The sequence below is a fragment of the Chelonoidis abingdonii genome, chromosome 3 (assembly GCF_003597395.2).
Source record: "Chelonoidis abingdonii isolate Lonesome George chromosome 3, CheloAbing_2.0, whole genome shotgun sequence".
Taxonomy (NCBI): Eukaryota; Metazoa; Chordata; order Testudines; family Testudinidae; genus Chelonoidis; species Chelonoidis abingdonii.
Window position 1 is genome coordinate 6021102 of NC_133771.1, and position 15676 is coordinate 6036777.

The 15676-nt window shown below is 49.4% G+C and overlaps 1 protein-coding gene across 11 annotated transcripts in view; it reads right to left on the bottom strand.

The window, feature by feature from the left end:
* The window catches only part of EFR3B (EFR3 homolog B), a 155817-nt gene that overhangs the window by 61947 nt on the left and 78194 nt on the right, over window positions 1-15676 (bottom strand). For 9 of the 11 annotated variants that reach the window (XM_075063572.1, XM_075063570.1, XM_032790544.2 and 6 more), the window contains 3 exons: window positions 15333-15409; window positions 12563-12690; window positions 2309-2459 (listed from right to left, as the gene is read on the bottom strand). In XM_075063572.1, coding sequence (XP_074919673.1) covers window positions 2309-2459; window positions 12563-12690; window positions 15333-15409 — 356 coding nt within the window. Of the gene's footprint in view, window positions 1-2308; window positions 2460-3851; window positions 3925-4179; window positions 4266-12562; window positions 12691-15332; window positions 15410-15676 lie in introns of those variants that run through there. The other 2 variants (XM_032790546.2, XM_075063575.1) reach the window with 2 other exon arrangements.

The window sequence follows — 15676 nt, forward strand, 5'->3', positions numbered from 1 at the left end:
TGGTTCAGCCTTTGTCCAGAGGGATGGAGCTCTAACAATTCCCCAGCAAGGCTCAGGTGCCAGAGTTCATTACACGGGGCACGAAATCCCAGCCTGGGATTTGTCTAGGACCGTCACAGCTTAACATAAAGGGAAAGATCAACCCCTGGCCACACAGGCCAGCGATCAGCAGAGCCCTTCAGCTAGGATTTCACAGGCAAAGGGCTCTTCTAAGCTTGGAGAGGAGGGTCCAAAGAAAGAGGACTAAGGTCAAGCCACACCCTGCAGCACTGTCCCCTGCAACTTCTTCCCAATCCAAGGCGGGTGGTATTATCCGCTTTGTACAGAAGGGGAAACTGAGGCACAGAGAATTGACTCAGCTAGGGTCCCGCAGGGAGTCTGTAGCGGAGCTGGGAAGAGAAGCCAGGTCTCTGATGTCCTAGCCCAGCATCTTATCCACTGGACCATTCTGGATGTAGTGAAATGAGACCAACAACATGTGAATCAGCCAAGGAGACTAACTGGTCTCACTTCACTATATCCAGCATGTTTTTAGCTAAATCTGACTTTCTGAGCCCACACGTGGTCATGGATTTCTTGGGTGCCCAACTTTATACACCCTGAGCCTGAATTCTAGAGGTGCTGGGTACCCATCAATAGGCTTACCAACTCCTGTGACTGCATCATGAACCTTGTTAGATTGGGGGGAGTTTTCCCCTAAAAGCCCCAACTCCTGGAGTCTTGTTATTTCATGAAACTCTCACAAAACTCAGCCTTTTTTTTAAAAAAAAAGAAATGTTTCTCGCTCGTAGGGTTTCAGAAAAAGAAGCTTGAAGAGGTGCCCCGAACGTGACCTAATAGTTCAAAGAGGAAAGGAGACAATGGTTTTTCTTTCAGTCTCATGGTTTCTGGGGACCTGACTGCTGATTTTTGAATGCTGAGGTTGGCAATATTGCGGCAACTCCTGAGTGAAGGCAATGGCAGCTGCAGGTGCCCGCTCCCATCTCTGATTATCAGGCCCGACCTGGCTTAGGAGAAGCTCCTAAGAATTGAGCATCCCAAAAGAGTGGCCACTTTTGCAGACTTTGCCCTAAGTCACCATGTCCCTTTACGACCCCTTCACCTTTCTGACACTGCACGATCCCAGCCACTAAAAGTCAACACCAATAGGCACCATCTTTCTCACCCCACGTCTCCCCCTCCGCCAGCGTGCCCACCCCGCTCAGACAGACACTACTTGCCAGGTGAAAATGCAACAGAAATGACACAGGCTCCAAGTTTCCCCTGGGGCTGCTGTCAGGTCGACAGCAGGGACACACCCAACCCTTGCCCCATTAAGGTCCATTTGAGCAGGGCCACAAGCTTTAGGCACCGGCTCCTTGGAGTCCTCCAGGTCCAGGACAAGCTTAATGCTGAATACAGCCCCTTCCCTCCCTCTTTGTCCCGTCTTCATTCAATCCATCCCCTAAATTCAACCCACTTCTCTCAATCCCCCTCCCGCTTTCACTGGCTCTCTCCCCATGTCTCCACTCCCCCTCTGCTACCAGTTCCATTCCTTCCCCATCTCATCATCTTCTCCTGACACCCCTATTCCTCCTGCCCTTTCCCTATTCACCCCACTGGGTCTCTCTTACCCTTATCCCATTAGTCTCTCCCACCTCCGCACTGGATCCCTTCCAGCTCTCTGCCTTCCTGTCTGTCTCACTCTACACCCCTCAGTCTCTTTCTCTGCCCCTCACCTCTGACTACACACACACACACTCTCTCTCTCTCCCCCCCACACACACACCTGTGCCCCTCTTCCACTGATCTTCAGGATACAGAACGCGCTATTCCCCCCTGCTAGGTTTATGTGAGGGAAGCTGCAGGGACTTTCACTGCTTTCCCAGTCCTGGGCTCCCTGTTCAGCTCTGATGATGCCCCTCAATCCTGATCCACAGCCCCTCTGCTATTCTCATCGTGAGCTCTGCCCCCACCCCAGCTCTACTCATGCCCCTTCATCCTGGCCTGCAGCCCCCTTCCACACCAGTATTCCAGGCCTGAGTCTCTCCCAACAGGAGATTTTCCGACACACACGGTGGTTCAGAGATGTGGCTAGAGAAGGATGAGATTACGATCCACTTGTGATCTGGGCAAGGCTTGAACCTGGCTCTCCGGGGGAAAAACCCTTTTGTGCCCCTGCGTATTGGAACGGGCGGAATCGAACCAGGATCTCACTACACTGCAAAGGATTTCTATGGGGTGGGGGACGGGAGCAGTGAGGGGAAGACAACCACTGTGCACGAGAAGATACGACGAAAGGCTCAGCCTTACCCAGGCTGCTACTTACAGAATTTGTACCCAGGATCTGCAGGTTAGGCTTCTCTGACTCCAGCAGCTTCGCCACCATCTTCAGGAAGCTCTCCACAAACAGGTTGATGCTTTGGCAGTGACAGGCCATTAGCAGCTGGTCCAAGGCTTCCATGGCAATGCACACGTACCTGAGGGAAAAGGCATATTGCAAAAGTAACTCACCTTGTAGGAAAGGAGGCCTAGTGATTAGAGCAGGGAGGACTGGGCCTCAGGAACCCAGGGGTCGACTGCCAGCTCTGCTGCTCACTCACTGTGCAATCCTGAGCTAGCTTCACCCCTCAATGCCTCAGTTTCCCCATCTGTAAAGCAGGGTTAAAATCAACCTACTGCACAATACACCGCCAAAGAATCAGATCCTCGGTTGAATTCATTAATGCTTGTGTACGAAGATATTTGGATGCTACAGTGGCACAGGGCCCAGTCCTCAGCTGCCAATGGAGCCCTGCTGATTTACACCAGCTGAGGATCTGGCCCAGGCAGTACTACAGTATTACGGGGAATCTGTATCCAACCACCACGTTTGCTTCTGAAAGGGTTAATCTGCTCCCAGTGCCCGTTACTCTGCAAGACGCTGCTGGGGAAATAATTGCAATGGTGCAAACTGTGGGTTAAGATGACTCGTGGTGGGGAATAAGCAGCAGGAAGAGCTGCTTGGTAAAGCAAAACAACGATTCTCTTTACAGGTTAATTTCTCTAGGAATAACAACAGCCCCACAAGGCCCAGGGGACTCAAGGAGGCAGCAACAGAACAGGCTCTGAACAGCATTTTCCAAAGCTACCCACCCAGTTCTGGATTTGGTCTTCCTGCTTAGCGTCTCCTTACAGCTGAGGCAATGGGGACACAGATTCTTTGGTCTGTTGCAATATCCTGAGCCCCGCGACAGGAGGCAGGGGAGGGAGCATAACCCGATAGCGAGATGGAGCACTTTGGGAGACGTCCCACCACCCACAGGGATGGCTCAGAGCCCTGTTCCAGCTGAACGTCTGCGAGCACTGACAGCTGGACTCAGATCTCTGCGCTGAAGGGGGAAAAACCATTTGCCACCTCCCAGCGAAGAGCAGCAGGAAACAATCGCCTGGTACTAGTCATGCTACTAATGGCTCGCCCCACGTCTTCTCCATCTTCAATTGTACAATCTTCGGGACGGGGAACGTAGCCGACAAAGGCCTAACGTGATCCAAAGGCTGGAAGTTGCAGCTAGACACATTCTGATGGGAAATAAGGCGTAGCTTTTATAACAGGGAGGGTAATTACCCATTAGAACAGCTTACCAAGGGTCGCAGAGATTCACTATCACTTGGCGATCCTTAAATCAAGAATGGATTTTTTTTTTTTTTATTTAAAGATATGCTCTAGTTCGAAAGGAATTATTGTGGGGATGATCTCTGGCCTGTGTTATAGAGAAGAGGTCAGACTCCAGGATCACAAGGGGCTCTCCTGGCCTTGAATCTACGAACCTAGTCAGTGCATTTTGTGTGCAGTGACTAAATCTGCTCGGAATCTGATTTAGTTGAGTTACCTGGGTGCAACCCCCTTGTGTTTCAGTTTAAGGCAGTTTTCTAGCTCTTCAGCTTATTCCAGTTAGAAAGCTTACTCCACTTGTAATGAGGCAAGCGGACTTCACTACTGTGCTGTACAAATCATCTGTAATGCTGCCCTCACAATCCACGTGCAGCCAGGAAACTCTCCAGGCAGCCCTGATTTTCCAGAAAACAGCTGGGTAAAAGTATCTCTTGCACTGCCGGCCACGCCTCTCCAGCTCTGATGGCTCCTGAGAGAGGGTGAACTCCACATCAGGCATCTTACACCGCCAGCATGCCCTCCAAGGTCAGGCCCCCGCCACTCACTGACGTCAATGAGCATGGCAGGTGCGTCTCAGCTCCAGGAGTTGAGCCCAGGAAGAACACCTGAGGGAGAAGTAGAACGACGCCTCACCAGACTGTTTGCAGTGAGTTGTCACAGCAGATCTTTTAAGGTCACTTAGTAAATTGCTTTTCTAATGCTCCTATATTTGAACAGGAGAGAAGAGACCGAAGGAGACACTGAACACCAAGGTATGAATCTTTATTGGACTCACACCACCACGCAGGCTGCCTGATTATGTTCCAATTTCAGAATTTGTTCTCTGTCACATTTGGTTTCCAAGACAAATTGAAGCTGGTTGTTTCAATGCGTGTTGAGGTGTCTGTGCGTGCAGGCTGCCGATGGCTCTGGTCTCTGGATTACCTCCCCGTTGGCTAGTTATATAACAAAGAGACAGGCCGAGCAGCCTTCGGACCCTGCAGTTGTGGAAGCAGTCGGCTGCTCCAGAAATGTATGTATTTCCCTTCCCCAAATTAAAGGGCACTAGTAACACAGAGTCAGGTCCTGAGCAGGTATAAATCAGCATAACTCTACTGAAATCCATGAAGCTGCAGCAGAGTACACAGCTGAGGATCTGTCCCGATACCCTCAGTGGCTATTTCACAGCCAGACCCGGGTCTGACAAATGGACCTAGGAATGGCCATCAAAGCTGGGCTTTCCAGACATAGCTGTTGGACTGCTGAGTGACCCCAGTGAAATCAACTCAAATCCCACGACCTGACCAAAAGAGTCAGCCAGCCCCCTGGAAAGATTTACGTACAGGGAAGGCACGCGGGGAAAGGCAGATCTAGTCCCAGACCCCTGGCAGCAGACAGACTAGTGGTGAGGGCACAAGCCCCAGGGTCGAGAGTTTGTAATTTCCAATCCGGCCTCAGACTCTAGCTCCCATGCGTGGCCCGGGACAAGTCCCATCACCTCTCAGTCTTAGTTTCCCTCGCCTTCTGGGGCTGTTGGGAGGATGAGTTGGCTAACATCAGCAACGTGCTTTGCAGTAAGCAAGAAGCATTACTACCACCTCCCTGGGCATCCCTGTTCCATCTCTCAGATGCTGGTACCAAGGCTCTTGCTTTTCACATACGTGGGCCAGCCCGGCAGCGTGTTATTTTGCAGGCCGCCTGCCCCCCTGAGCACGTCTTGAGAATTATTTGGCTCTTTGCACAGCTCCTGTGGCTTCAGCTAACAGATGTTTGGCATCAGGTGCTGCAGCACAGATTTGATTAAAATCATTTAAAAAAAAAACAAAAAAAAACAAGCCACACACACTGACAATCTTCTGTCTCCCAGCGTCAGCACCTTCTCAAGCCGTCTGTGCTTGCAAATGATCAGTGTAACCTTCAAGCTAGACTCTGCAGGCCCCATTCTCTACCTATGGTCCTTATATGGCTCCTATCACTGTAGTATCCTCACAACGTCCCCCGTGAGGCAGAGAAGGGTGTTACCTCCATTGTACTGATGGAGAAACTGAGGCATGGAGCAACTAAATGACTTGCCTAAGGTCATACAAGGAGTCTTTGGCAACACAGAGACTGGAACCTAGGTCTCCAAAGCCCCAGGCTACAGCCCTAACCACTGGGCCACCCTTCCTCTTCTCCAGCAGCAGGACAGGAGCTCCTCCCCTAAACCTGAACAGGAGTTACTCATACCATAGGAAAGGAGAATAGGGTCACAGGGACTTGCAGCCAGTGCTGCCTATGCACTTAGTGTGGCTGCGAACGGCCTAACGGCCTGGCCCACAGGGTGTTAACGCCTTAGCTCTCCCTTGGGCATTCAGGGAAGAGTGAGTGACGGGTTGTGGACAGAGGGGCCCAGCCAGCTGAGAAGGAATACAGGCAATCTCGGAGGAGCTGCTCCTTTGGAGGGTGACGAAGCCTCCAGGGAAGATGAACTCCCCCTACTATTGGTGGACTGAGACAGGTGGGGGTTTGCTGATGGGTTCACCCCACTAACTCTCTGCCTCTTCCCCCGCAGCCTGGGCCTCACCTCTGATGCCAGCAGAGGCTGCGGGCTCCGGTGGGCCATGTTCCATTCGGACCAGGAGTCCGCTGGGCCACCTCCCCACATTAAAAATGAGGCCTGCCTCATTTAAACAGGAACCCAGCATACTCCTCACAAGTGCAGTGGTCTCTATTTCCAGCTCTGTTCCTGATCAGGGGGTGATCTCGGGCCAGGTCATCAGCTATTGTACGTCAGTGCGGCTCTGAACGGCACTACCCTGATTGACACCAGCCAGGCGACTTGCCCAGTATAGATAATGACACTTTGACCAGGATCCCAAAGGGCTTTACAAGTATGAATTCACTCAGCCTCCTGAGTTACAACCCCACTGGAGAAGGTAATAATTGGAGATATACCATCTCCTAGAACTGGAAGGGACCTCGAAAAGTCATTGAGTCCAGCCCCCTGCCTTCACTAGCAGGACCAATTTTTGCCCCAGATCCCAAAGTGGCCGCCTCAAGGATTGAACTCCCAACCCTAGGTTTAGCAGGCCAATGCTCAAACACTGAGCTATCCCTCCCCCCTACAGGCTTCACTTGACAGATCGGGACATGCACAGACCAGTCCCATGGAAGAGCCAAGAAGAGCTCCCAGAGCACCTGGCTCTTGTCCCGGAGGATTAAGCACAAGGCCACGGCTGAGCAGCAGGGATACCCGCAGTGCACCCCTTCCCCCAAGCCGTGAGGCGTTGGAGAAAGGAAACTGGGCTGGGAGGAGCCAGCCAGAGAACGCAGCCAGGGAGCAGCTGCAGAAGCAGCCGAGACCAAGCGCCACAGACACAGATGAGATTTGCTACAGTTTTGACTGGTGCTGATCGGCTGTTTGCTCCCACTTCCTCCTTCACAGCCTCTTCACCGCAGCGTCACTCCACACCTGCCCCTTCCTACCTTCCTTGCCCCTTCCCTTCCCACTTAACCAATCCCCTCCCAACTCCAACCACTCACCTCCCAAACAACTCATGGTACCATCACATCCATTATACCCCTTTTCCCTAGCCTTTGTCTGGCCTCTCCATTTACATCATCAGCTCTTCAGAGGCAAAGGTTATGTACTACGATGGGTCTGCACAGCACCTAGCCAGGGCCCTGATCTCAGTGTGTCGCTGGGCAGGACCATAACAAACATGATTCTCAAGAGCATCCTCCTTTATCATCTCTGTGCTTCAGCTCCCGCTCTCCCCAGTCAAAGAGGAAGGACGATATTTACTGGCCTCCCAGGGGTGACCTGAGCCTTAATTAATGTTTTTAAAGTATCTCCTCAGGATCTGGGGATGAGGGCACTACTCATATTATTCTAGAGAGAGGCTCTCTTCATTCAGCAGAGATTAGCCTTGGCTTTCAGAGAGGAGAAGAGGGTAAAAAACAAAAGGAACTCCAGTCCATTTCACTCAGAGTTAGAAAGAGTTCACATGAAAGGAAGACGTAGGCTGGCCGAGTGAGTCCCACCTGGATAGAGTGTGTCACAAAGCAGTCCAGTGAGCAGCCAAGACAACCATGGATACAAGAATACAATTAATGTACATTTCATGTCCTGGCTCCTTAAAAATCCTAGATTTGGTAGCCTTGGTCACATGCAACAATGACCATATCGCTCTGTAAGGGGGAAAAACTAAGAGCATCAAAGGAAGAGACTCTCCAAGCAAAGATTTCTAGTACGAGCAGAAAATAATCTGCAGATGGAGGCTCTATTTGCATGGGTCGCCGCCCTGCCTGAATGTTAAGATGATGCAGATGAAAAAAAATGCACCCTCAGACACAGCGGACAGAGTGAACAGGCAATCAGCTGCTAAATACATCAATGCACCAAGTCCCTTTGTAAAAGGAAACTAGGAAATGTATTGCACAGCCTTGAATATCAACACCCAAAGATGCAGAGGAGAGAGCTGGAGAGCCCCACACAGCCAGAAGAAATGAGTTACTCTTCAATAGACTTTAACCTTCTACCTTCAGAAATACTAAAGATTTACATAGTGGTAAAAATCTGTCCGCACACTAGTGCCAAGTGCCAGCGCAGAACTGCTGATCAACAGAGTGCCACAGCAGCAGAGATCTTCGCCCACTACAACGGGTCTGGCTGCAAGCAGAGACAGTTAGCCGCAATGCAGGCAGCATGTCTGAGATGCCTCTGTGCTAATAAGACACCCTCCCACCCCCAAAAGGGTGCATGGGGTGTAAATGAAAGATGCACTGTATACAACATGCAAAGCCAGCTACAGACATCTATCTGCAGGGGAAGAAGAGAAGAGAAAACTGCATTAGATATAGGGGGACCAGACAGCAAATGTGAAACAATTGGGACGGGGTGAGGGGGTAATAGGAGGCTATTTATAAGAAAAGACCCAAAAATCGAGACTGTCCCTATAAAATCGGGACATCTGGTCACCCTAAGTAGATAGCCAGTTACCTCACAGAGACAGATACCCCACTGCTGTCCTGCACTCCCCAAAGGGGGCCAGGCTTAGTTCATGCAGTTGCCTCTCAGTTCTGCAGCAAAAGGGTAGATTCTGGTGCTAATGCCGAGGCCACGGAATCGAGGAGCATGTGGGGTCCTGGTAACAGCACATAAGGAAGGTGTGCGTTTGACAAGTTGGTACCAGGCCTGATTCTGCTCTCACTTACCCCAGTATTAGACCAGTGTCGCTCCACTGAAAACACTTCTATTCACACTGGTGTGGAACCCAGTGGGACTAAGCCCAACTGTGTGTATTTAAAAATTGGTGTCCTGAACCAGATCACAGTATTTGAAAGTTTGTTTTGGGGACAACTGAACACAGGGGTGGCCCAGAGGGCCAAATGGGACTCAGGAAGTCCTGGTGTGTGATCAACACCTGCTGCCTTCCAGTAACTGCTGGGTTCTATTGCAGGTGAGTTCAAAAAATAAGCAATTTGTAGAGGATTATAAAAGGAAAAACACAAGTGCAAGCAGATCAGATCAGATCACGGGGCTATTGGATAACCAACCATTGCAGAAGGATTCTGAAATAAAGACTATAACCTCATTTTACAAGGCAGGAGATCAGCAAACACAAACTCAACTCTGCAGATCTCCCGTGGCTGTTTATTCTGAACTGACAATTCATTGCTTTTGAGTTTAGGTCACAGCACGACCCTGGTCTGAAGAAGCATGTCAATTCCAACTGGTGATGACCTGAGCTTGATTTCAGGGATTAGAGAAAGACTTGAGATCTGCCCTTCTGCAGGGAATTAACCAATGCACCAAGTCAATTCTATGCCTGTACCACAGGGGGGAGAGGGGGGTAACAGTGCCCAGAAAGTCTGGCATCAGATGTCACACTTTCTTCAAGTCGTTCTTCTGGGTAGCATGCAGAGCCCCGTTAGCAGCCATCAGGCAGAGCTTTAGGGTGTCTTGTCAGTCATGACAGCTCATGCATAGCAGGCTTTTTCCAACTTTTTCACTTCTCAGGAGCACCTCTCTGCCTCCTCTTCCCCAGAGGATGAAAGCCAAACTGAACTTCCCACTGCACCATGGCATTAAGATACTTTGTCAGTTGTGGCTTTGTTCCCGAGACAAAGAGAACGACTCTCTCCATTATTTCAAAGAGCAATCCCTTCTGCAGTCTTCCAGCACTTGGCAACTCTAAATCAGAGAAGCTGTCTAGTCTTAGCAACTGCTCTGCTACCAAAGGGATAGGTTTGTAAACACCACAAGTCCCAGACATGGCACTACATAAAAGACAGACGGAAAAAGAGAACAGCGAATCCAGTCAACTGGCTGAGCCAAAAAAATTGCAACATAAAGGGAACAAATGAAATACAGCTTCTCTTCCTTAAACAGGTCCATTCTGTATTGCCCCAGAAAGAAATGTTAATCTGAGCTCTATAACGAGGGAATAATTGGTACCTGGCAGGGAATCTTACAACCATAGAACCACAGAAATGTAGGACTGGAAGGGACCTCAGTACATCATCTAGTCCAATCCCCTGCACTGAGGCAGGACCAAGTATTCTCTAGACCATCCCTGACAGGTATTTATCGAACGTGTTCTTATAAACCTCCAATGACCGAGATTCCACAACCTCCCTAGGCAATTTATTCCAGTGCTTAACCACCCTGACCATTAGGAAGTTTTTCCTAATGTCCAACCTAAACTTCCCTTGCTGCAGTTTAAGCCGATTGCTTCTTGTCCAATCCTCAGAGGTTAAAAGAGAACAATTTATCACACTTCTCTTTATAACAACCTTTTACGCTCTTGAAGACTTATCACATCCCCTCTCAGTCTTCTATTTTCCAGTCTAAACAAATCCAATTTTTTTTTAAAATCTTCCCTCATAGGTTTCCTGGACCTTTTATCATTTTTGTTGCTCTCCTCTGGACTCTGTCCAATTTGTCCACATCTTTCCTGAAATGTGGCACCCAGAACGGGACATAGTGCCTCAGCTGAGGTCTTATCAGTGCTGAGCAGAGTGGAAGAATTACTTCTTGCATCTTGCTTACAACTCTCCTGCTAATACAATGGTTATGTGAAAAGCAAATTGTGGGCCTAAGTCACCGCCTCTTCCATGCATCTTGCCTCCTTATTGCTGCCAGTGCGAAGTGAGCATAAAATACTATCTGTGCTCCTCCCTTACGCACTTTGCAAAGTGGCAGATGGTTACCTAATAGCCAGGAGGTGGAGAAGCCGTCCCAATGGCTTATTAAGCAGTGATTTTGATGACCATTTACGTATACAGTGGACAGCCAAAGGGGCAGTGTGGTTTGGTGTGATTCATGAGGAATCTACCACCGGAGCCAGGGTTACAGTCTGATGGAACTCCATCTGCACAGAGGCGCATGGGAAAAGGAACGGGCTTGACAGAGACAGTCGGACTTTGGGCTCCATGCAATTAAAGAATTAGAAAGTGCCTTAAAGTGATTGAACTCCTTGAGCCTATCTATTTAGCTAAACAAAGAGAAGGTTAAGTCTATAAGTACATACATGGGGAACAGAAATTTGATAACAGAGGGTTCTTTAAGACGCGTAACAAGATCTAATGGCTGCAAGCTGAAGCTTCAGACTAGAAATAAGGTGCGCATTTTTAACAGCGAGGGTAATTAACCATTGCAACAACTGGGGGATTCTCCATCACTGGTATTTTTTGTTTTTCTAAAACATAATTCAAACAGGGATTAATTCAGGGCAGTTCTCTGGCCTGTGTTACGCAGGAGGGCAGACTGGATGATCACAACAGTCCTGTCTGACCTCGGACCCTACGAAGGCCCACAAGTGCCCATGATTCAGGATAAACCAGAAATGAGGAGACTCAGGTTTCATTTAAAAAAAATTAAAAGTTACTTGTAGCCTTTTCCCTGAGCCGAGTCTTGGAAAAGAAACTGACAGAAACCAATCACCAGCGCTAACAGCAACACACCAGCAGGGCTCCACTCCTGCAGCAAGAGATGACGTGGGGAAGGTTCTAACGGCTCAGACACTTGGTATGAAAAATTAAGCCGTTAAGAGCCTGTGGTGTTACCCAGCATCAAATCACCCACCGACCCACAAAATCCTCGAGCCTGTCCAAGTACAGTGCTCTAGCCATGGTGGGCAGGAATCAGATGTGTTTTTCAGTCTTGCCCCTCACTGCTATGGATGACTTTGGATAAGCAGCAATGGTTGCAAGCCTCTTAGGGCTTCTAGCTACTACAGAGAGAAGTGCTTTGGAAATCCAAAGGCATGGATCAATGGGTACTTTGAGCTTGGTGCAACTCAATGCTCCAGGGCTGGAGCACCCATGGGGAAAAATTGGTGGGTGCTCAGCACCCACTGGCAGCTCCCCGCCCCACCCTCCCTACTCCAGCTCACATCCGCCTCCTCCCCTGAGTGTGATGCATGCCCGGTTTTTCCCCCCTAGCTCCCAGCGCTTGCGCCACAAAACAGCTGTTTTGCACGGCTGGCAGGGAAGGGGGAGGAGGAGGAGGAACGCAGCATGCTCGAGGAAGAGGCGGGGCTGGGGCAGGGATTTGGGGAAGGGGTTCAATAGAGGCAGGGAGGGGGCGGAGTTGGGGCAACAACTTTGGGGAAGGGGTTGGGATACAGGTGGGGCAGAGGCAGGGTGGCACAAGCACCCACTGGCACCAGAGAAAGTTTGTGCCTATGCACAGTAGTGCAATTCCTGGTCTCGCACCACGTGTAGGTCCACAGGTGACAAGATGCCATCGTCCAGGTGTAACCTGATGGGTGTGTAGCTGCCCAGCAACAGAGAACACAGTAGTTTGAGTGTCCCCCAGGACATGTGTCTATTTCAATGCTCAATATGCCGATTCATCCCATTAGCTTCAATCTTTGTCTGGACCTTCTCCTGTATGTTCTGGGCCCTCCCTCTTTATGCACACAGTGTAATTATCGCTGAGAGTCAGTGTCATGCTGTTCTTACCCATATCGGTGCCTGCCCACATCTCGGATCAGCCTTTCCGAAAGGTACGCACCGATGCGGTCCAGCTTCTCCGGCGCAGACAGTGCGTAGAAGGTCAGCTTCTCCATGTTCGTTTTTACCAGCCCATCCTGGAAAACAGACCGACACAGGGACACGGGGTTTGATCTCCTTTGCATTTCAAAAGGCAACTCCCAGGGAATGGCACAGGGAAGGGGCTACGGAGCTTTCAGCCTCCAGGCTGAAATCGAGAGCACTGGAAGTCACGTGAATTGCCACACTGGGTCAGACCAATGCTCTAATTAGTCAATTAGTGTCTCATATCTTGGACGCTGGCCAGATTCTTGATAATTCAGAGGAAGGTGCCAGAAACCCTACAGTCAGCTGTAAGTATCTGTTAGCATTGAGGCATCTGCTGTCCAGCAGCCTATGTGAAATGAGTGGAGGAGTCACTGCCGTTCCCAGCACGCACTTCACAGCTGGCACAAGCTGGCAGCCTCAGTCCAGAGTCAAAAGACTGACTAGACGAAGGCTGAACTAGCTGCATAGTTCAGGGTCATGCCTGAAGCACCCTGGTGAGGAACTGGAACCTGGGCTGGGAATAAACAGAGACCTCTGCCTCCAGGGCTAACAATCCATCAGCTTGCATCAGCATTCAATTCACTTCACTCTATTTAAAGAAATGCAGCCTGTCTGTTAGATCTCACCTCGCCCAAGCTCTGTCTCCAGCTGTGGCAAACCACACTCTTTCTGCATGGATAGCAGCTACTCGGTGCTGAGCTCAAGTAACCTATTCAGGTGCCGAATGTTGGGCACTTAGAGCTCCTCAGATGGGAGATGCTGTAGAAATGCAAGGTCTCACCACTTCACCATCTTCCAAAGAGGATCTTTAGAACCAAGTGATCTTTAGCAACAAAAGTGGAAGATACCAGTCCTGATTCTGCCTTATATCTTGTGTGGTTTACACCTGCTGGGGTTGCATAAGCAGCCTGGGATAATTACCTACCTTTTCAGCACGAGTATCAGTCTCCCAGCTCTCTTTGAAGATACTATTGCCATCCCATTATGAGACCACCAGCCACGCATCCCAGGTTCAATTCCTACTCGCGCCTGGTGGTATTCACATGCATGTGGTCACAATTAGTTACCCAGGGATGCTGCTAGCTTGCATCTTGTTCTCCCATCTATCCATGGCATTTATTATACATCTATTTTATAGACACCAACAGCAGAACATCTCTTTAGGGAAAAGAAAATTTCATCTGTTCCTCCAGACAAAATTATACTGAAACGTATTAAAGGAGCCGTTAGTTCTTCATTCTACCAGATCACAAAGTTGTTGAGATAAAAAAACCATCTCTTAGTGGGATGATGACAGCATCTTCAAAGAGAGCTGGGGGATTGACACTTACACTGAGTGGGCAGGTAATTATCCCAGAAAGCTGCTTGTGTGTCATGGAAAGCTTTGAAAAACAGTTTTCTTTAGAAATTATTCTGTTCCCATGTGAGATGTTTTCAACATTCCTCCTCCCTTATTCTGTACTGCCAAGGACTTCAGCATGAAAACAGGAGTCTCGAATCTGGAGACGCTTCTGCCACTCCTGCTTCCCTGTTTATGTTCTTACCCATCCACCTGTGACATTATCCACTAGATGTCAAAGAAACAAGGTCAGGGCGGGAATATCTTTTATTGGAGCAATTTTTGTGGGTGAGAGAGAGAAGCTTTTGAGCTTACACAGAGCTCTTCTCCAAGTCTGGGAAACATACTCAGTGTCACAGCTAAACACAAGGAGGAACAGATGTCAAACACAGACTTTATGTCATAATGTGGGAAATAAGCAACCGATGTGAGATGCTTTTCAACTTGGTAGTGATGTGTATTCCCGGCTCTGTTGTCTACTGTTTAAGACAGTCCTGGGAGCCAGGAGTCCTAGGTGCCTTCTATTCACGGCTCTGCCACTGAGTGAGTTTGAGACAAGTCACTAGCAGCCAGTACTTCCAAATTAGGGGACAAATGGTGCTACGGACGTGCAAATGATTGCAATTAACTCAAGTTAACGAATGTGATCATAAACACGAGGCTAAACACTCCAATGGTTGTGGCAGGACTCAGCCTGGGGTAAACCACACACACTTGTGTCTTGAAACAAATATTTGGGGAGTGTTTAGACTAGCATTTACAGCTGTGGTCATCACTTTGAGCTGACAGCAAATCTAATTAAACCCTAGTCTAGACAAACCCAGAGAGGCCCTTATAGCTCAAGTGCAGGGCTGGCTTTAGGCAATTCCACCAATTCCCGGGATTCGGGCCCCTGCAGTGTCCAGAAGAGGGGCCCCGCACCCTCCACTGAAGTGCCTCCAGAAACAGCAGCAACCGATTGAGCTGCCATCGCTATCTTTGGCGGCTGCTCAATCACTGCCACTGTCTTCGGTGGCATTTCGGCAGCAGCTCTTTCAAATCAGGCCCTGCACGTCCTAAAGCCGGCCCTGCTCAGGTGGTAGGGGCTTGGGCTTTTGGTACCAACACAAAATGCTTCTAACAAAAATTAAGGGCGTATTAGAGAACATGAAACCCTTCATGTATGAACCAGAGAGCCTTAAAAGGTAACCTCTTCTACCACAGCATTTCCTGGCACACAGGTGAATACCACTGAATGACAGTGAGTTCCTGCAATCCCACACGCAGGAGAAATGTGAAGACTCTGGGACTGGTTCCAGCAAGCAGGGGGCTGTTAAGTTATTGTGCTTGAAGTAAAACAGGAATCTCATTTACCTCTGAATCCTCCGGAAAGATATTGTCAACTAGTCTCTTGTAACGGGGACGCAATGCGCCACAGCAGCCGCACACACCTGGAAAAGAAAGGAAAAGCTATTCAGCAACGCAGCAGGGCCATGGTCCTCCTCATTACGTGTCCTTCGTCAAGAGCCAACAATGTGCTCGGATCAGAGAAGATTCCAGGGAGAGGCATGTTTGACAGAAAACTCGTACCCCGCTAACAAAAAAAACCCAACCAACCACCACTCATAGCATTACTCAGCGACTGCTCAGGGCCACGAGTGGCTGCAAAGGGATGAATCACAAAGATTAACGCCACCGTAAAGTGTCATGACTGAGAA